The 20,967-nt window shown below is 44.0% G+C and overlaps 1 protein-coding gene across 3 annotated transcripts; it reads right to left on the bottom strand.

Moving 5' to 3' along the window:
- Positions 1-94: 94 nt before the first annotated feature.
- On the bottom strand, positions 95-19,035 carry SLC19A1 (solute carrier family 19 member 1). 3 transcript variants are annotated; one of them, XM_075607422.1, is made up of 6 exons: positions 18,879-19,035; positions 16,643-16,837; positions 2,533-3,286; positions 1,749-1,941; positions 1,355-1,496; positions 95-1,136 (listed from the first exon to the last, which is right to left on the bottom strand). In XM_075607422.1, exons 2-6 carry the CDS (start codon positions 16,820-16,822, stop codon positions 942-944), a joined length of 1,464 nt encoding a protein of 487 aa, XP_075463537.1. In that variant the 5' UTR covers positions 16,823-16,837; positions 18,879-19,035; the 3' UTR covers positions 95-941. The 3 variants fall into 3 exon arrangements, with proteins under 3 accessions (XP_075463537.1, XP_075463538.1, XP_075463539.1); XM_075607423.1 differs by lacking the exon at positions 18,879-19,035 and adding an exon at positions 17,265-17,401; XM_075607424.1 differs by lacking the exon at positions 18,879-19,035 and adding an exon at positions 5,481-5,644 and having other exon boundaries at positions 16,643-16,775.
- Positions 19,036-20,967: the final 1,932 nt, after the last annotated feature.

Below are 20,967 nucleotides of genomic sequence, written 5' to 3'. Positions count from 1 at the left end.
CAAATTACTTTGCTCCGATTTTACCCTGTCTGTGTCAGCCAAGGACTCGGAGAGTGTAAGCAGACGTTACATGACATACAGATTATGAGACGTGTCAAGTTTCTGTGCACCTCTTTTGGATTTTTATTTGGTTAAAAAAAAATACACCAGATCTGTAACGCATCGAGTGAAACACACTGCACCAACCGTAAGAAACAGTTCTGTTCTAAAACATGGAGCAGTGCATCAACACACACTTTACTCTGAGTTCATACATAGAGCCCTTGATTTGTAAGTGCACTTCTATTTCAGTAGTCAAAGCCATCATTAAAATTACACTGAATGACCTGGGATTTGTCAGGACAATACAAGATTAATCCCTATTCATACATGGTTTAGAACTTCAGCATTGAAACATATTTGTCCTAAAGTGAGGAGATGGGGTGGTGGGAGTCTGAAGTGCTGAAAACGAGACTCCTTACAAAGTTAATCCCTGTACAGTAGATTTTACGCACAACTTTCATGTTGGGATGCTAAAAGGTAGCACAATTGACAACAAATCTGCATATTTTTGGTAACTCAGAATAGATTTTTGGCAGTTCAGCTATTGGCTCAGATACTTTATCTTAAATCTGACCTTGTACTAAATCTAGGCATTGGTTTCAGACCTTTTTTTAACCAGCCTTTATACATGTAGCTGGGACAGTGGTGCAGAAGCCACCAATCCGCTCCCTCTTCTGTTTTCCTTTGTGGCTGAGCAAAACGGCAGAATCTCCTGGATTATACTCACCACTCTTATCTGGAAATTAGCCCCGCCCGGTCTCACTATCCCTAAAAAGTTATTCTCCTAACCACAGTCACCCTGCTCTCAGCAGAGACCGGCGTTATGTGGGTGCTGAGGTTGGCATTTCTGTCTCATGGGAATCGCTGGCTCCGTGCCTGGCCAGTGGCACCTCCAGGTTTTAAATACAGGTTTTGATTGCAGCTTCTTTGTCCGTCGGCGTCCCCTGCACTGGGCTGCTCAGCTCTGCGGGTGTTTCAGGCAGGTTATAAGGCTTATTTTGAACCCCCTCCTGTTTGTGTCTGACAATGACGTAGACTGCAGCCCCCAGATACAGCACTGCCAGCAGCGTGAAGTAGGCAAAGTACACGTAAAACTGCAAGAAAACAAAAGTGTCCTATTACCAAGTATTACAGAGACCTAGCATCCCAGTGTTGCTTGCTCCCTCTACTGACTCTTACTGTATGTGCACACACATGCATGCGCACACCTCCATCAATGCACCCCAATCCTGCTCTGCACAGCCTGAACCACTACTGAGACACACACACACACACACACACACACACACACACACAATTCGCTTTTCTCTACCTGAGGGTGAACAGACAGAGCCAGGCCTCTCTTGTCAGCAATGATAATAGTAATAATAGTCTTCAGGACAGTGGCAAAGAAAGTGTTAACTCCAAACACCAGAGCACAGAGCTCCTTGGACAGAGAGCTTGCAATCTGGAAACTGAAAGATAATTAAAATGAGGCATATAAACCTTCTGGAAATCACAGTTACAGCTGACAGTCACAGACAAGGACCAATGACTCATCATATCATGAGGGTCCAATGAACCATGGATGTTTTGGGCGAGATGGTTAGTGTCACTATCCCAAACCCCGAGATGCTCACATGGTGACTGGTAGCAGTTAGTGGGAGGAGCCAACTACTCACAGTAAGTGGGCGTGGCTAATAACTCAGGACGGGCTAGTTACTCACATGGCGATGGGCACCAGGAATTGGTAGGAGCCCCGGAAGAGGACATAAGCCAAGTAACACAACCAGATGTTGGCGGTCGTGTTCATGAGTATGAGAAGCCCAGCTTGGAAAGCTGTGACCAGCCCGATAACCAACTCTGACCACAGACCCCAGCGAATCTTCAAGTATCCGGCTGCAAACGAGGTGATTGCTCCTGTAGGCCAAGCAGAGAAAATTCATTTATCAAACGGTTGTTACACGCAATACCGCCCTCTGTCTGAGACAACACGACACTACTAATATTCTAGACATGGGGACACACAAGGGCAAGCTCTGCATATAAGCACTTGTGACGTGAATTTTGAATGATTTAAAACCTAAATTTTATTGATAATAAACTTAAATAAAATTTAAGTTTTAAATCATTAAAAATTCACGTCACGAGTTTATTTGCAGAGCTTGCCCTCTGAGCCCCCATATCTATTGAACCTTCTTGCATGCACCTTGACATCTACTGACCACCTATCTATCAAGCTGAGCAAGTCTTGTCTTTTGTACTACTCATTCTCTACCAGAACATGTCAGACTCCCCCTTCCCTTTTCATCAGACAGACCTGTTCATATCATACAGCCCCCATCTCAGGTCAGACAGCCCCCATCTCAGGTCAGACAGCCCCCCTCTCATCTCACGTCAGAATATCATCCTCCACTCTCACGTCAGACGCTCCTCCATCGCTTAGCCCATGTAATAAACCTCCCACAAACATCAGACGCCTCTACTCAGCACAGAGCAAGGGACTCTCACCGAGCAGTGTGGAAGCTGCGTCCACGCCCCCGTTGTATATTTTCCGTTGGTCTGTGGTTGGATAGATCTCATTCCACAGAATCTGCACATAGTACAACATCAGGTAATACCCAGCAGAGTTAAAGATCCACCACAGGGACCAGAGACGGAGTTGAGGGTGACGCACAATACTCTTCAGCTCCAGAAGCATTCGGATAAACACAGAGTCCCTCCACCCGGAGCTCGGACCCGTCACTGTTGCCCCAGGGTTTATCTTCTCAAGCTCAGATGCGGGCATTCCATTATTGTGCTTGGACACACTCTTATTGAAGAAGAGACTTCTCTTGGGGCGCTGCAGGAAGAGTGTGAGGATAAGCCCAAATACCATCAACCCCAAAGAGATGTAATTGAGGGTCTGAAAGGGGACGCCACCAAAAGTGATAAAAAGTTGCCCCAACACCGAGCTTGTGAAGACCCCCATGAGCACAGAGGCGCGGGAGTACCCTGCCACCCGCTGATACCTGGTAGGAGACACCAGCGAGAAGATATAGGAGGAATATGCCACGCGAGCTGCCATGGTGATGCCGTAGAAGAACTCCATGAACTGCATGGCAATGACGTCCGAACCAAAGATGAGCAGCAACCACACAGAGATGTGACTGAGACTCTGCAAGACCAGCACAGGTTTATAACGCAGGAAATCCGTCACCAGGAACACCGGCACCAGTACCACCATGTACGAGTAAGTCAGCACTGGGGTGATCTCATTGGTGACCTGAAAGAACCAGAGAGAGAAAGGTCAGAGAGAAGGAGCACCGTCCAGAGCATGAGGGGTCAGAGGGAAAAGGGCACACACTAGAACAAGAGGGGCCAGAGGGAGAAGGCGCCCATGAGAAAGAGAAAAGGGTCAGAGGGGGAGGGAACTGACTACAGAGATGGGGGTCTGGGAGAAGGGGCACTGGCCAGAGCAAGAGAGATCAGTGATGGGGCACTAGAACGGGGTCCCCGAACCAAAAAATTAAGAAATATTTACCTACTGATATTTTGTTTTTTGTTAGTTCCCCATGTCAGCCTCTGCTAGGGTTATGAAGAACCCTCTCAGCAGGGGGCGGAACAAACATCTTCTGGGCAGGTATAAATCAGGCCACAACTCTTACTACTTTAGATATATTACTTACCAAGCTGCATACACAACATACAAGAAAACAAACAAACCTAAAACACCAGATAGAGACGGCTGTCAGAGGACTACAAGATGAAGAAAATTAAATATTGGTACGTAAAAATACCTATGGCAGTCTCTACTAGTGAGATTTCCAAAAGCAGTGCCAAAAGCCTCAAAACGAATATTTCATAATAGAATGCAATACTTTTCTTCAAATCTTTACATCTGCCGATGCCAAGACATCCAATCTGTAATTGTAAGAAAACGTGTGGACTGATGACCAAGTTGCTGTTTTGCACATTTCTTGCCATCTCCTGCTCTGCCCTGGAAGTGCTGCTGCATGTGCAGAATGTGCCTTAATACTCATTAGTGAATCCCTGACCATCATTTAATATGCTTGCTGAACATCAATCCTTATCTCGCAATAGTGACAGATGTAGCTGCTTTTCTTCCAGGTCCATTATATAGAACAAATAAAAAGTGGCCTGCTTTCCTAAAAATCTGTGGCTCTCTTCACATACTATAAATGTTCTGGGAAATGGAGCAGCTCAGAGAGTAAAGACAGACTCTGCAAACGACGACACTTCATTTGATTCACTGGAACTTGGTTCAATTCACAGTGTCGGCTGCTTTTGACCTTGGGCAAGTCTCTATCTCCCTATGTCTCAGGCACCAAAAACAGATTATAAACTCATCTGGGCAGGGACTGTGTCTGTAAAACTCCCTATGCGCTGCGTACTGCGCACTATAATGTCATTGTGAAGAGCATTCGAGTCCCAATGGCAGACAAGCGCCATATGAAATAAAGTTGTTTGTTTAGAGCTCTAACGACATCCACACGGTACTTCTGGAACAATTGACCCGATATCTCTCAAAACTTCCAACTACTAAAGATCTTTAAAGACTTCGACTTTGTTTCATGCTTTAAATATGTTTGTAACTGTAACATACAATGTTGTCAACATATTATTCTGTACCCAGGACATACTTGAAAACGAAAAGGCAACACTCACTATTTCTTTCATGGTGAAATATTTGATAGCTAATGGTACTCCCATAACTCTTAGCATGAGGGCAGTACGAAGGAATCACAATATTCTGACTTAGAAAAAATGCTGAGACATCTTAGGAGAACAGTCCCTTCTTTTCTTCCAGATAACTGTATCTTGAAAGCATGGGAATACAGTACAGTAATTTTACATGATAGAGCTCTTAGTTCTCCTACTTTTCTGGCTGAAATAATTGCTGTTGGGAATACCGCCTTTAAAAAGTTAGTAATCTAATAGATATAACCCCTGTGTCTGTCCAAGAGTTCTTAAGGAGTTAAGTTCAGCAATAGCCAAACCATTACATTTAATATTCAAGGGGGCTAGATTACAACAGGGGAATTACAGACCTGTAAGACTGACTTCAATAGTGGGGAAGCTACTTGAGGTTTAATACGGTATAATATTCAGGAATACCTAATGGAAAACAAAATTATTAGTAATAGTCAGCATGGATTTATGAATGATAGATTATGCCAAATTAACCTTATTTGTTTCTTTGAGGAGGCAAGTAGGGTAATTAGACCAGGGTAATGCAGTTGATGTGGTCTACTTAGATTCTGCAAAGGGTTTTCATACGGTTCCACACAATGGAACAATCTAACTTATGAGGAGAGGCTAGCTAAATTAGATCTATTTACATTAGAAAAGTGGCGCCTGCGCACGCAGCGTCGAGGGGGATGGGAGCTCCCTAAATCAGCTCCGTGGACTCCGCAACAATCGCGGATGAAATAGCCCTCCACACCGGCTAAACTTACCCAAAAAGTCCTCCCCCTGCCAGCGGAACCTCCAGGGATGCCGCCCAAGAAGAACAGAAAGTCGCAGCCTCCAGCGGTGCCCCGTTTTTCCATTAAAACGGTTCTGCCGGTTGCCGAAATCCAAGATGGCGCACGCGTGCATGCACAGGAACACCAGGATCAGCCTCAACAACAAGAGGAAAACTTTATTGAGCCGGACCAAGAACAAGGTACAGAGGAAAATACCCAAATCACCCCAGAAGCTTTGAAAGTGGCTCTGGATAAGGCTGTGGCTGGATTTAAGACAGAACTGACTTCACTGACTGAGCGAACAACGCAGCTGGAAAAGAGACTCGAAGAATCCCTGCATAGTCAGGGTTCAATGGAAGACGAGTTATTTAGACTAAACGACAAAATCAGGAACCTGGAATATCGGGAAATAAGGCAAAATCTCAGAGTAAGAAACATCCCGGAAGCAATAGATCCTGAAGAGTTGCAACCTTATCTAACAAAATTATTTATTTACCCCTTCTCAAATCTGTACTATAAAAACTTTATAGGAATTGTAGGACCTTGTCTGTTGGATCTATTTAATGATTTCTCAGTGGAAAACAAATTCCTCCACAGATGACAAAGGCCAATATAGTGGTGATCCCTAAAGAGGTGAAAGGACCCTTTATGTTGTGTTAGCTACAGGTCAATCTCACGGCTTAACACGGATTTGAAAATCTATAGCAAAAATTAAGACAACAGATTGAATCCAATACTCCAAAGATTAATTTGCTACGATCAGGTGGGATTTGTGAGCGGGCGCCAGGCAATACAAGTAAAATTATTAATGTTATTGATCGGATACACAAGTCTAAACTGAAAGCTATGTTGCTGAGCCTGGACACGGAGAAAGCGTTTGATAGGATAAGGTGGGACTTCCTAGATAAAACACTAGAGGCATTTGGACTCTCCAGAGTTTTTTTTTTTTTTTTTTTTTACACAGAGGGTCCGTGCTCTCTGTCGCCAACAGTCACCCTGAAGATCCCAGGTGGAGAGGAGAACCTAATAACAATGAAAAATGGGACTAGGCAGGGGTGCCCCCTGTCCCCCCCTTCTTTTCGCTGACAAATCGAGCCTCCAGTGGCCACCATCATCAGAGCCTCCCCAAATATACAAGGGATTAAAATAAAAGAAGAGTGCTACAAAATATCGTTGTTTGCAGATGATGTTATTCTTACTAGATCTAACCCATTGACATCTCTCCTGAATTTGCAGGCCACCCTTCGGGGGTTTGGTGAGCTCTCCGGATATAAAGTAAATATGGGAAAATCAGAAGCCCTAAATTTGACACTAACTGAAAAAGGAGGTTGAGGTGCTCAAACGACACTGACTATAAATGGAAAAAGACCCATTTGAAATATCTAGGAATTTACCTTACCAGAGATTATAACTTATTATATCAATATAATTACCCTGACCTATTCTCCAAAATTTAAAAAAAATCTACAAGCCTGGAATTCTCATTGTATTTCCTGGATAGGGCATATAACTGCAGTTAAGATGAACATTTTCCCTAGACTTTTGTACGATTTTCAGACATTACTGGAACTGTATCTACTGCAAATTAGAATCGCATTCAAATATAAAAGAAATTCAAAATCGAATTATGCAGTTTATTTGGAAACACAAACAACAGAGAATAGCTAGGTCAATTATTTTGGATGCCAAGGAAGGAGGTGGTATGGCTGTTCCAAATATTCTAAAATATTATAATGAAGCATCTATAGAACAAATAGAGAACTTTGGAAAATTGCAAGCCTGTAAATAGATGTTTACGGAAGAGCTGGTGGGTCTCAATGCTAAAATAAATATTTTAGAGTTAAGAGGTTATTAAAGGTTTGAAACCCTCAAAAGCCCCAGGTCCGGATGGATTCTCAAATATATACTATAAAAATATTTTGGAATTTTAGCTCCATATCTCCTAGATATGTTCAGTAGTTTTTTAAAGGATACCAGATCCCTATGCAAATGTCAAAAGCAAATTTGGTAGTGATACCTAAAGAAGGTAAAGATCCAATGAGTTGCGCAAGTTATAGAGCAATTTCACTTCTTAATACAGATATAAAAAATTATAGTAAAATGTTGGCGAATAGATTAAATCCAATTCTTCCCCGCCTAATACATAATAATCAGGTAGGTTTTATAAGTAAGCACCAAGCATCGGATAATACGTTCAAGATTATTACTGTATTAGATTATATAAATGTTTCTAGACCCAAAGCAATGTTATTGAGTTTAGATGCTGAAGAAGTGTTTGACAGAATGAAATTGGATTTTCTAGATAGAACTATGCAAGAGTTTGTTTTTTTAAAAAGGGGTCCAGGTTCTACATGACTCCCCAACGGCTTCTTTAAAAATGCCAGCAAGGGAGTTAAATCAAATTAAAATTAGGAATGGTACTAGGCAGGGCTGTCCATTATCTCCTCTGATTTTGCATTAACAATTGAGCCTCTTGCAACAAAATGAGGAAAAACACAAATATATAAGGTATTAAAATCGGTCTGGAAAATTTCAAATGATCTTTGTTTGCTGATGATATTATTCTGACACTCTAATCCCCCAATTTCTCTTCCCAATTTACAAAAGCGCTTTCTGAGTTTGGCTCTCTTTCAGGATATAAAATTAATTCTGCCAAGTCAGAAGCACTACATTTAACTTTATCGGATACTAAACTAATTACATTTCAATTAGCAATGGAATACAGCAAGACTGAAATACTTGGGGATCTTTCTTTCAAAAAATTACCAATCTCTTTACAAATAAACTACCCAGAGCTTGTCACAAGAATCAAACGTGATCTTTTAATATGGAATGGACACCAAATCTCCTGGATGGGCCGTATTATATCAGTATAGATGAATGCTCTCCCGAAACGACTATATTCTTTTCAGACACTTCCAGTCTCTATTCCGATAAAATATATAAGGGATTTACAGAATAAGATTATGCAGTTTATATGGGGTAACAAAAGGCCAAGAGTTGCGAGGTCAGTTATGCTCACACCCAGAGAATGAGGAGAACTTGCGGTCCCAGATATTAAGAAATATTATTTAGCTTCCCATTTGAAACAGATAATTTTGTGGCATTCTCAGAAAAAACAATATAGGTGGGTAGATTTAGAAAATATATTTACTAGTTCAGCGGCACTTCCGGCTCTTTTATGGAATAATAAGTTTATAAAATGTTCTAGACCAGACCCTTTTGATTCTGCAGTAATAAAATTCTCTCTTAAGATTTGGCAAAGGTTTAAACCTTAATATCAGTGATCAGTTCCCTCGAAATGTACCCCCATTTTTGACAACGCTGACTTTGGTCCAGGGATGGTTTACTAGCACTTTCAATGTATGGAAGGCTAAGAATATTAGGGATGTGGGCGATAATGCTATCAAAAGTTAAACTGTTAAACTTCAGGGAATTTTGTCAGAAATACTCCCGCACGGGTTCTGAGGCGTTTAGATTTTTACAAGTTTGCCATTATATTAGGCAATTGTCCCCGGGTGTTTTTTTTCCAGATAGCTCTGTATTCGAAGAATATGTAGAAAGGGAAATTATCAAAGGGGACTCATCTCAATTTTGTATCAAGTTCTTATTTCTCGAGAAATCCACGTCTCCTACACCCACCGTTACATGGATCAATGGGCTCATGATTTCCAGATCGAGATCTCGTGGGAAGACTGGGAAGATATATGGGACAATGCAACGAACACATCTATATGCACAATATCTAAATCGAATATTTATAAAGTTATTTTTAGATGGTATCCGACTCCTGAGGTTGAGGCAGATTTACCCAGGGTCCATGAATCTTTGTTGGAGAAGCTGCGGCGGTGTAGGGGATATGGCCCATATTTGGTGGTTTTGCCCAAAAATACAGAGATTTGGGGTAATAGTGCAGAATTTGATACGAGAAAAAAATGGAGATAAGGATCCCTCTAGACCCGCTTACAATTGTACTGGGGAAGCCCCTAGATAATGTAAACCAAAATTCATGCAAATTATTATTAAATATTCTGACCGGAGCAAGGCGTGCAATCGCAGGAGCCTGGAAAAAGGCAACCACCCTCCACGAAAGATTATTTTGAGAGTAAATGAGGTCCAATCAATGGAGAGATTAACAGGCTATGCAAGACAAAACAACACGAAAATTTCATAAGGTATGGGAGCCCTGGTACTTTAAGGCGAATCTGTGAATCAGTGTGGGTAGAGTTGTATGCCCTCTCAGAGAGTTGATTATTGTGTGAAGCGTGCGGTGTTGCTGTTACTCATTGACTACATATTTTACGATACTGGTGTTAAATATGTCTGTAGGATATAAGGAGTAGACAGCACACTATAAATGCAAGAAATATAAATAAATGGACGTGGTGCAGCGAGAGCAATGAGGGCCCTCAACCCTTCCAAATAACTAACACACGGAATCCCAGCACTTAAAAAATGGAATAAACAGAAAATCTGCTAATACGATTTTAATATGCAAAATAGACCCTAACAATAAATTGTGCACAATGGTAGAAGTGATAAAAATGATAAAGTGAAGCTGAAACTAGCTGCAGGTGTATAAAGCAAACTAAGGGGGAAAGGTAAATGGAGCTAAAGGGATGGGGGAAACAAGGGGAGGGAAAGTAAAAAATAGGTAGAGGGGAAAAAAGGGGGAAAATACACCGTAAAAAGGCAAGTAGAGGGGGGCAACGTTTCGGGGAGAACTCCTTCTTCTGGCCCGTTCCCTATGATCTACACCAGCAGTGCGCAAACTGGGGGGCGCAAGACTGACCGTGTGCGTGGGGTTTACAGAGGCCCCACGCGCTTTCCGGAGGCCCTTAAATTAAGTGCCGTGGAAGCGGCGAAGGCCTCTATAAACCTGACTTACCTCAAATGATGTCACGAGTTCATGTGACATCATGCCGCTGGAGCCGAGGTAAGCGGGGGTGGGCGGCACAGAGAGAGGGGAACCGCCGGCAGGGAGGCGCAGGGGAAAAAAAAGACTGTGATGGCAGATACAATAGATATCTTTAAAAAAAGGTTGGACATCTTTTTTTAGGAAGGAAAGGTATACAGGGATAAACCTAATAAGTAAACATGAGAAGGATGCTGATCCAGGGAGTAATCAGATTGCCAATTCTTGGAGTCAGAAGGAATTTATTTTCCCCACTTAGGAGATATCATTGGATGATAGGACACTGCGATGTTTGTTTGCCTTCCTCTGGATCAATATACTGTAAGTACGGATATAGGATAAAGTATCTGCAGTCTAAATATAGCATAGGTTGAACTTGATGGATCTATGTATTTTTTTCAAATCGCATTTACTATGTAACTATGTCTGCCTGGTAACAAGAGAACACTGCCTCTAGCAAGAACATCCCTATGGACATATGACTGTGCTAAGCCAATAAGAAGGCTGGTGAAGGAGGAGGAGGGACTATGAGAGAGAGGGAGTCTGAAGTACTGGGGGCGCCATGACAGATCTGATCTGCAGGGAGCTGATGCAGTGAGGCTGTGTGCAGATCCCTCCAGCACTGAGGGACCTGCATGAGCCCCACATGGTGAGAGGAGAGAGGTTAAGCAGAGCCCAGAGTGAGACAGCAAGCAGACAAGAGCCAGAGAGAGACTCTGCAGAGGAAGGCATTAGTCAGAGCTAGCAGTAGCAGGCTGACAAGGCCACAGACAAGCTCCCTGAGTGGAGTACCAGCAGATCATCAGCCCACCAGTCTAAGGGAGCTTTGAGTAGAAGTAGAGTGGATCCTCACTACAGAAAAGGGTACTGAAGTCTCTGTGAAGAGACAGGCCTGCCATGGTACCACACTGATCATAAGAGCTCCAACGTTATGTGCTAGCACCTGCACACGGGCCCCTTACACCACAGGATCGTGGGGACTCGGAGACACTAACACACAACTGCACAGCATATTATAAGTACTGTAATTGTATGTGTATGATGCTCACTCAAAAGGATCACAGTTTTATATTGTTATGGTTATAGAGGCTGAATATATAAATGCTTCTATGGTTAATTACAGTCCGGTGTCTGCCCTATATTCAGACTTATGGTTACGGGCCCAGCTAGTGGGAACGCACAGGCCATAATGAAGAGTAGAACTCAGGCCTCGGGCTCAGCATGCGTATTAGTCTGAGGTAATTAAAGGAGGGGTTACATAGACATATCCTGAATCCATTCAAAACGTCCAGATGCCATTCCTTCCAGAACAGTGTTAAGATCCCAAAGCAGGATTGATGATTGAATGTATGATGTATGCATGAAAAAACAGTACTGTGAGGCGCCGAAGGATGAATAAACTAAGTGAATGAATACAATGTGTATTAATAAAACAAAATCAACAAAAAAGAACGTACAGAGACAGTAGCAAGGCGTTCTGGTAAGTGCGTCTCCAGGGGGCTAAGGCTAATGTAAGATTTGTTAATTATCAGCCATTGAGCTACTCGTATGCTTCCTTAAGCAGGTGTGTTTTAAGGTGGGTGTTAAAGGTGGATAGAGAGGGTGCTAGTCGGGTATTGAGGGGAAGGGCATTCAACAGGTGTGGGGCAGTCAGTGAAAAAGGTTTAAGGCAGGAGAGGGCTTTCCATACAAAGGGGTAGAGAGAAGACATCCTTGAGCGGAACGCAAGAGTCGGGATGGTGCATAGCGAGAAATTAGGGCTGAGATGTAAGGAGGAGCAGAAGAGTGTAAAGCTTTAAAAGTGAGGAGAAGAATCGATTGTGTGATGCGGGATTTGATAGGGAGCCAGGAGAGGGATTTCAGCAGGGGAGACGCTGAGACAGATTTAGGAAAGAGTAGAGCGATTCTGGCAGCAGCGTTTAGGATAGATTGTAGGCGAGACAGGTGAGAGGCAGGAAGGCCGGACAGCAGGAGGTTACAGTAATCGAGACGGGAGAGAATGAGAGCCTGAGTCAGAGTTTTAGCAGTAGAGCAACAGAGAAACGGGCGTATCTTTGTAATATTGCGGAGGAAAAAGCAACAGGTTTTAGATACCTTTTGAATGTGAGAGAGGAGTCGATTGTGACCCCTAGGCAGCGTGCTTGTGCTACTGGGTGTATGACAGTACTTCCAACAGTAATATGGAAGGAGGTTGTAGGGCCAGATTTTGGATGAAATATGAGGAGCACTGTTTTTGCCATGTTAAGTTTAAGTCTGCGGAGGGCCATCCAGGATGATATCTTCCACCTTCCCTGCCCTTCTCATGGCTTCTGTTCTCCTCCCTGGGAAGATTCCCTTTCTAAAAAGGAAGCGTTGCTAGTTTCATGATCCTCGCAGCAGCGGGGGACATAGTTAAAGTACTGGTAAGCTTTGGGATATGTGGCTATCTTGTTTTATTATGTTGAGGTGGGGTGGAAGGAGCAATGAGCGTTAATTTTAGGATGATAAAGGTTGACGAATCACGTATACATGCTTGGCCTTACCAGATGTACACACCTGTTTTAATTGTTTACACAGCTGTTATTGATTGCCCTTAGGCGCCATTGTTTGCACTCTAAAGGTTTGTTGTTGTGTGGTGTCAGTTAGAGCTAGAGAAAGGACCGGGTGACGTCCGAAACGTTGCTCCCGATGCATGCGATTGCCAGACGTGGCAAATAAATCTTATTTTTCTAATACTTGGAGAGTGCGGCGGATTTTCTATATTTTACATTTCTTGGACCTGTTGTTGTGCCCTGTCCCTCCGCCTGCATCCGTCCTGCCGAAAAGTATATTTTCAACTGTTTATACTTGTTCTATAATATACACACACACACACACACACAAAATCAATAAATACACATGGGACTTAGAATGTGTGTTCTCTAGCAACTCACAGCATAATTATTCTATGCAGCTTTGAATAATCACTTCCTGCTATGTAGAAAGGTGCTCTAGGTTGCCAGTCACATGTCCCACGTCCCATCTCTACGCTCTTCTGCAAGTGCAATTTCAATTTTTTGGGTGGCTGCGTCGTCGAAAACTTTCAATAATTCACTAGACTAACAATTATTTATCGGTTGCTAGCAACCAGCATCCCAAATGGATCTGTAGCATACCATTTGGACAAATCCAAAGATTTAAAAACAGAATTGGTCAGAACACAAAAGCTTTTGTAGAAAAATGCAGAACAATTTTTTGGAAAGAAAGTACAATGATAAATTAGTGAATAGCCCTTTTGAAAGAGCTAGAAAATTAGATAGGGATCAATTAATAGCCTATAAACCCGAGTAGATACAAGAGAATATGTTTTTTTTTTTTTTATTCCTTTTGCAACCGAATATAATGAGTCTTCATTTAAAATAAAGGACATTGTGAAGAAACGTGGGCCTTTAAAAAAAAAAAAAAAAGGATCCAGTACTCGGCATTAACCGAATGGACAGAAATAATTTTTATGAGAGCACAGATTTTAAAGCAATGGCCACTATGGATTAATCGAACAATTGCCTCTACTTTAAAAGAAACGGCTTCATGCACGGTCTCTGCTTCTCCAAAACCGTCGGAAGAATTATCGTCATATATTGACTCAGCCTCCAAATCCAGGTGTAAAGTGTTGGGGGTCGAATCCCAATCCAGATCTAATGAGGTTTGAGATCTGGAAGGTGGACTCCTTACAAACTTGACCCTTGATGGCTTCTTTACTTTCAGTCATGCCTTTTATCCATCCACAAAAAAAACAAAAAAAAACACAACAACCCTGCAGCAAAAAGAGGAATCTTCTATACATGTCAATTATTGCACAACTTTTCAACTCAACGAATCATCTGAGATGCTTCAGTTTGGCAGACACCTTCTCAGGCCTAACACACTGAGTCACCGGCTTCAAAAGAGGGAGCCTTAATAGCAGATATGTTGCCTGAATATCTGAGCAAAAGAGAAATGCTACTCGCCCCTCCAGGAAGAAAAAGGACGCCGCTGATAATACCATCCTGTGACGCCAAAAAACAGCATAGGGAACGGCATCGCAATAACGTCTGCTACTGGTGCCATAATCACGTCCTTCCCAGCAACAACCGGGTCCCTTCCAGCTGCCGAAGAACCAGGAACTGCCCCAACAACAATAATGGAATACAGGGAGCTGTGAGGGTCCAAAGGGAACTTTCTCCCAACGAGGTAGCAGCTGTTGCCAACGCATTATACCCATCTTCAGTCGGCATGGACCTTTAAAGCAGAGGGGACCACCCCAGTAGGTAAGGTGATTCTCCTACGCCCCAGTGTGCGCTGACAAGGGGAGAACATCGGGACACTTACTAGCTCAGCCAGGTAGGACAGAAATAACTGAAGGTGGAAGAGGTGTAACCTGATAAGGGAGAAGGAGCAGCTCAGTGAGTAAAAAGAGACTGACTGGCACGGAGTTTGAAGCAGGGGAACCTTGGTTCAATTCCCGATGTCGGCTCCTTGTGACCTTGGGCAAGTCACCTTATCTCCCTGTGCCTCATGCACCAAAAACATAGATTGTAAGCTCCACGGGGCAGGGACTGTGTCTGTAAACATGTCTCTGTAAAACTAGCAGTGCTATACAAGAACAAACAATTATTATTAATTATTATTTATACACCTGTCCAGAAGATATTTGTCCTCCAGCTGAAAGGAGGAATCATACCCACTAGTAGAGTCTGCCATAGGGACGCAAGAGTCGGAAGGGACCCTGGTACCGTTTGGATTAGATAGAGAGAAAGAACAGCAAGCTAGTACTGTGTGAGGAAGAGGGGGAGAGGCTGGCATTTTGCAGGGAGGAGGTTGGGGGCGTTGTGAAGGAGACAGGGGAGGCTTGAACAGCGTGTGAAGGAGGGTGGCTAGCATAGTGTTTGGAAAAGGCAGGCCCAGTGTGTGGAGGAGGGAGCTGGCACAGTACAAGAAGGCTGGCACAGTATGTGGAGGTAAAAGGCTGGCACATTATGGCAAAGAGACGGGAGGTTGGCACAGTATGTGGAGGAGGCAAAAGCTTGTCACAGTACAACGAGGAAACAGGAGGTTGGCATAGTATATGCAAGGTCAGCACAGTATGGGGAAGAGACAGGAAGCTGGCATAGTATGGGGAAACTGAGACTATGTGGAGAAGGTGGGAGGCTGGCACAGTATGTGGAGGCAAAAAGTCGGCTAAGTAGGAGGAGACTGGAGTTTGGCACACTCCGGAGAGACTAGTAATGTGGAGAAAGAGGGAGGCTGGCACAGTATAGGGAGGAGGCAGAAGGCTGGCTCATTATGGGTGAAGGCTGGAAAATAATGTGGAGAAGGGAGGCTGGTACAGTATGTGGAGGATGCAGAACTGGCACAGCATGAGGACGATGGCGGCTGGCACAGTATGGGGAGGAAGAGGGAGGCTGGCACAGTATGGGGAGGCTGTTTCAAGCACATGGAGAAGACAGGAATCTGGCACAGTGTGGGGAGGAGACAGAAGGCTGGCACAGTGTGGGAAGGCGGTAGGTAGGTTAGCTCAGTATGGGTTGGAGGCTGGAATTTTCCAGGATAGTGGTAGAAACTCTGCAATATTACATCACAGTGTGTGTCCCGAGACCAATTTAAGATTATGAGCAAGTTCTGGCTTGTGCTAAAGGGACTGTAGTCTGGTTACAAGGAACGGCTGTCAAATGGCTTCCCAGCAGGCTCCTGCTAATAGCATTCCTGACAACATGTGGAATGTGCTTATAAATCTTCATACTGTGCAGAATAATTGCATTTATGAGACGACAGATGATTAAACCTTGTCCCTTCAGTCGCCCTGTAATGGGAAGGACAGATTTCACTGGCCACATGCCCCTTCTGACTGTGTCACCTGCGAGTGCAGGGACAGGTTCCAGGGGTCATAAATCCTTTCTGACTGTTAAATGGGTCATAGGTCCATTTGTCTAAGTATCTGCATTAGTTGGTTATGTTAGTAAAGGATTTAGCTTCTTGCACAGAGAACTGAACCTGTGACCAAAGGTTTGTTTTTTCTGAAGATGTTTACTGAGAAAGTGCAGACGGTAACAGAATATGTGCAGAGAAATTAATGTCATGGAGGAGAGGCACAGAGACACTGCCCTCCTCCTGCTGGAGAGCAGTAGGATCTCAGTGTGCCTGGGGGATACGGGGTAGCCGGGGCTGGCTCAGAGGTAGAAATCCTGGAGGAAGTCTGAGAAGGGGGCACCATGGGCAGGTACCTGGGACTTGTGCTCCTCACCTGCTCTCTGGAGAAGTTCCTCTCTGGGCTCAGCAGGTATGGGGTTATGAAGCTCTCCCCTGGCCGCAGCTGCGTCATGAAGCCATAAAAACAAAGATAGAAGAGCAGGAACTTCCATTGCGGCAGGTCCTCCTTGAGGGGAGGCTCCTGCTTCTCATTTCCCTCACAGTCTGAAGCCATTGGGACCCAGCAGCACTGAAGAATAAGACAGTGAGAAACGAGAGATTCACAGACTATTTACAATGAGTGAGCCACTATTACAGCTCTAAGCCTCCTGATCCCCCATAACTAGCATAACACCCCCCACCACCACTAAATCAACATAAAACAATTCTTATGAGCAAAAAGGGTTATTTATAAATCTCTGCAAGTTAAGGAGTATAACACAATGTTTGGACCCTAACCCTCCACAAAATCCAGGGGTGAGTGTCAGAGGGGGCACCCCAGGTATGTCTTATACGTCTGTGGTCAGAAAATGCCTGGGTCAGAGCTCTGAAAACAACGTGAGAAGTTCAGACACATCAGACAGTCGGAGGACTTGGCTCTTACAAACTCCAGTGTCCAGCACCGATTCCCCCCCCCCCTCTCCATTGTCCAGGAATAAGGAGCATACAGTACTCACCCTGTCCCCCAACACAGAAAGTGTCCAGCACTAATTCTCACACTGCACAGTAATAAGGAGTGTCCAGCACTGACCACCCCACTGCCAAGACACAGCGAGCATCCAGCACCGAACCTCCCACTCCGGAAGGACAGAGCGTCCACCACTGACCTGCCCCCCACACTGATTTTGGAATAAGGCACTCCACCAGCACTGAAGGGTTAATGTGTGAACTTGATAAAGGTCATGGAGGTTTGTTTATTGGATGCGAGCCTCCTAATTTCACACATCTAGAGCCAGTTAATACCAAACATTCCTGTCCCCTGAAGGGTTTGTGTGACATGGGATTGGGATAAGGCGATTTACAGTTGCAGAACAAGCACAACACAAAACGAGAAACACACGAGGAAGCGCTTCCCCATAACACGAGGCCCGAGTCACCGATCTGGAGATGCCAAGACACAGACATGCCTCTATGTAGACTGACAATGTAGACTCAGACAACCTCCGACCCATATAAACAAACAAAGACTGACCCTATGCAGACCTAGGAATAAACGTTGCCCTATATATCCATGGAATGACCCTACACCAGGGGTGGACAACTCCAGTCCTCAAGTGCCACCAACAGGCCAGAATTTAAGGCTATCCCTGCTTCAGCACAGGTGGCTAAATCAGTGGCTCAGTCATTTTGGCCAAACCACCTTTGCTGAAGCAGGGATATTCCTAAAACCTGACCTGTTGGTGGCACTTGGACTGGAGTTGCCAACCCCTGCACTACATTATTTATTTATAAAATATTTTACCAGGAAGTAATACATTGAGAGTTACCTCTCGTTTTCAAGTATGTCCTGGGCACAGAGTTAAGACAAATAATACATGTTTACAAATACAGTTACATAATGAGCAGGGTATACACTATATACATAGAACCAGGAATAAAAAAAAAGTATGCCCTATATCGAGAGACTGACCCTACAAAGATCAAGGAGTAAACGTTGCCATATAGAGAGACTGACCCTATACATCATCCAGATATAAACTCTAAACCCTAGATACAGTCGAGTGATTACACAAGATTCATTCAGGAATACACACTGCCCTAGAGGCTGACCCTACACAGACACAGGAATAACCCCTGCATTATAGAGAAAGACTGACTCTACAAAGATCCATGAGTATCTCTACCCCAGGAGTCTCAAACTCAGTCCTCAAGGGCCACCAGCAGGCAGGTTTGATGGATATCCCTGCTTCAGCACAGGTGTGATATCCATCAAATCTGGCCTGTTGGTGGCCCTTGAGGACTGAGTTTGAGACTCCTGCTCTAATATATATATATATATATATATATATATATATATATATATATATATATATATACACACACACACACACACACACACACACACACACACACAGGAACTGGTCCTTGGCAATACCATTCTTGTGCCACACATTATCGCGTTCCCATAAACTGCCCCACATACGTATAACTGCTAGCTATATATCTACCCCACATACTGTATATAAACGTGCCCTTCATAGATTAAATAACCCTGTACATATAAATCCCCCAGTTATATATAGTTACCCACCACACACACACACACACACACACACACACACAGTTTGTACCTGTCCTTTGTGTCACTCAGCAGTTGGTGTGGGGATGTCCTCATTCAGCAGACGTCTGATTGTTACTGTAATTATCTGTGACTGTCTCCTCTCTCACCCCTCTCTCCTCTCTCACCCCTCTCTCCTCTCTCACCCCTCTCTCCTCTCTCACCCCTCTCTCACCCCTCTCTCCAATCTCACCTCTCTCACCCCTCTCTCCTCTCTCACCCCTCTCTCACCCCTCTCTCCTCCCTCTCTCTCACCCCTCTCCTCTCTCTCACCCCTCTCCTCTCTCTCACCCCTCTCCTCTCTCCCCTGTCACCCCTCTCCTCTCTCCCCTGTCACCCCTCTCCTCTCTCACCCCTCTCCTCTGTCTCTCTTTTCTCTTACTCCCCTTGCTCCGCTCCTCTTTCTACCTCTGTCTCTGATAATGATAAACACGTTCCCCTTGCTCCGCGCACATTGTACCCTTGTAACTACATCTCCCGGCATGCCCGCGCGAACGCGACCACAACTCCCAGCGTGACCCGTGTTTTTTTTTTTTAGCACAACTTTATTGATATGTCATTTCAGGTAGCATAATGTTTATAATAAATTATTAACTATTAAGCTTGTTTCATTCTGCAAAAGATGGGAAGAGAAGAATGATTAAAGAAGACCTGGCACAAATGTTAGCAGAGCGGTTATAGATGACACTAACAGATCTATCTGTGATTCATCAGTAACAATTGTTGTGTATGTAACTTGAGCAGTAGTAGGGGTATATACTGTATTAGTAAGATATATAGTTGGAAACTTACATTTCGAGTGACTTTACTGTATTTGCATGTGTGAATGTGAAACTTGCCCATGTAAAGGTGTTTAAAGAGGCAATCCAAGTGGTACTAAAAAAAAAAAAAAAATTATATATATACTACACACAGCAGGGCCCCGGGTATACGGCGGGTTCCGTTCCAGAGGCCCGCCGTATAGTGAAAATCGCCGGAAAGCGGATCCGGCGATTTTCAGTGCTGTGCATGCGCAAACCGGCATTTTCGCCGTTCTGCGCATGTGCGACTGGCGGTCTGGCACGCGACCGGTGGTCTGCGCGCGCAACCGGCGGTCTGCGCATGCTCGCCAGGCGCACCCGCCCGTTCTGCGCATGCGCGATTTTAAATTCAACATGGCGGCCCCCTTCTCGGTGCCGCCGTATCAGCGGATCGCCGAGAAGCGGGGCCCTGCTGTATATATGTATTGTGTATGTATATATATGAGTGCTCATTTGCATGTCATTTCCCAGAATCCCTTGCTGCAGTGGAAGCGCTGTATGCTGGGTGACAATGGGGAAAGACAGGGTTGCAGACCTGTCTAAGACATGCAAATGAACATACAGTAATATTTACAGTTGCTATATATATATATATGTATATGTGTGTATACTGTCTTTGATTAGCTTTATTGACAACTTGCGTGTACTGACTGATATGTGTGGTTGATTTGAAGTGCTGGTTGTTTAAAGTGTGTGCAGTTAGAACCAGAAGGAAAGGGAAGTACTGGATATACTAGCAGGGGTGGCTGTTGTTTGGGAGTGTGCAGTGGGTTAATCTATTTTTAAAGTGTGCTGTAATTTGAAGCCTGTGACTTTTTTTTTCCTTTTCTCCTGCCTGAGGCAGAGTGGGTGTGGTTGGTTAATTGGCTGGCCTAACACACCTGCAGTGGGTGGGGTTAGTTAATTGATAACCTAACACACCTGGTGGGTGTCCCTATTTAAACAGAGGCTTCTAACGAATCCTGAGCTTGCGTGTACTGACTGATCTGTGTGGTTGATTTCAAGTGCTGGTTGTTTAAAGTGTGTGCAGTTAGAACCAGAAGCAGTAAGTGCTGGTTGTTTAAAGTGTGTGCAGTTAGAACCAGAAGCAGTAAGTGCTGGTTGTTTAAAGTGTGTGCAGTTAGAACCAGAAGCAGTAAGTGCTGGTTGTTTAAAGTGTGTGCAGTTTGAACCAGAAGCAGTAAGTGCTGGTTGTTTAAAGTGTGTGCAGTTAGAACCAGAAGCAGTAAGTGCTGGTTGTTTAAAGTGTGTGCAGTTAGAACCAGAAGCAGTAAGTGCTGGTTGTTTAAAGTGTGTGCAGTT

Source organism: Ascaphus truei, chromosome 7 (genome assembly GCF_040206685.1).
Source record: "Ascaphus truei isolate aAscTru1 chromosome 7, aAscTru1.hap1, whole genome shotgun sequence".
NCBI classification, from domain to species: Eukaryota; Metazoa; Chordata; class Amphibia; order Anura; family Ascaphidae; genus Ascaphus; species Ascaphus truei.
Note: the sequence above shows the minus strand (reverse complement) of the source record. Positions and strands in the feature narration are given on the sequence as shown.

Bases quoted from the DNA above. Each gene is read 5' to 3' on its own strand.
- SLC19A1 (XM_075607422.1), bottom strand. From the start codon at position 16,822: ATGGCTTCAGACTGTGAGGGAAATGAGAAGCAGGAGCCTCCCCTCAAG. The intron at 3,287-16,642 runs GTGAGGAGCACA...TGGTTCTTTCAG, and splicing joins GGAACTTCTCCAGAGAGCAG to GTCACCAATGAGATCACCCC. The intron at 1,137-1,354 runs GTAGAGAAAAGC...GTTTTCTTGCAG, and splicing joins CTCTGTCTGTTCACCCTCAG to TTTTACGTGTACTTTGCCTA.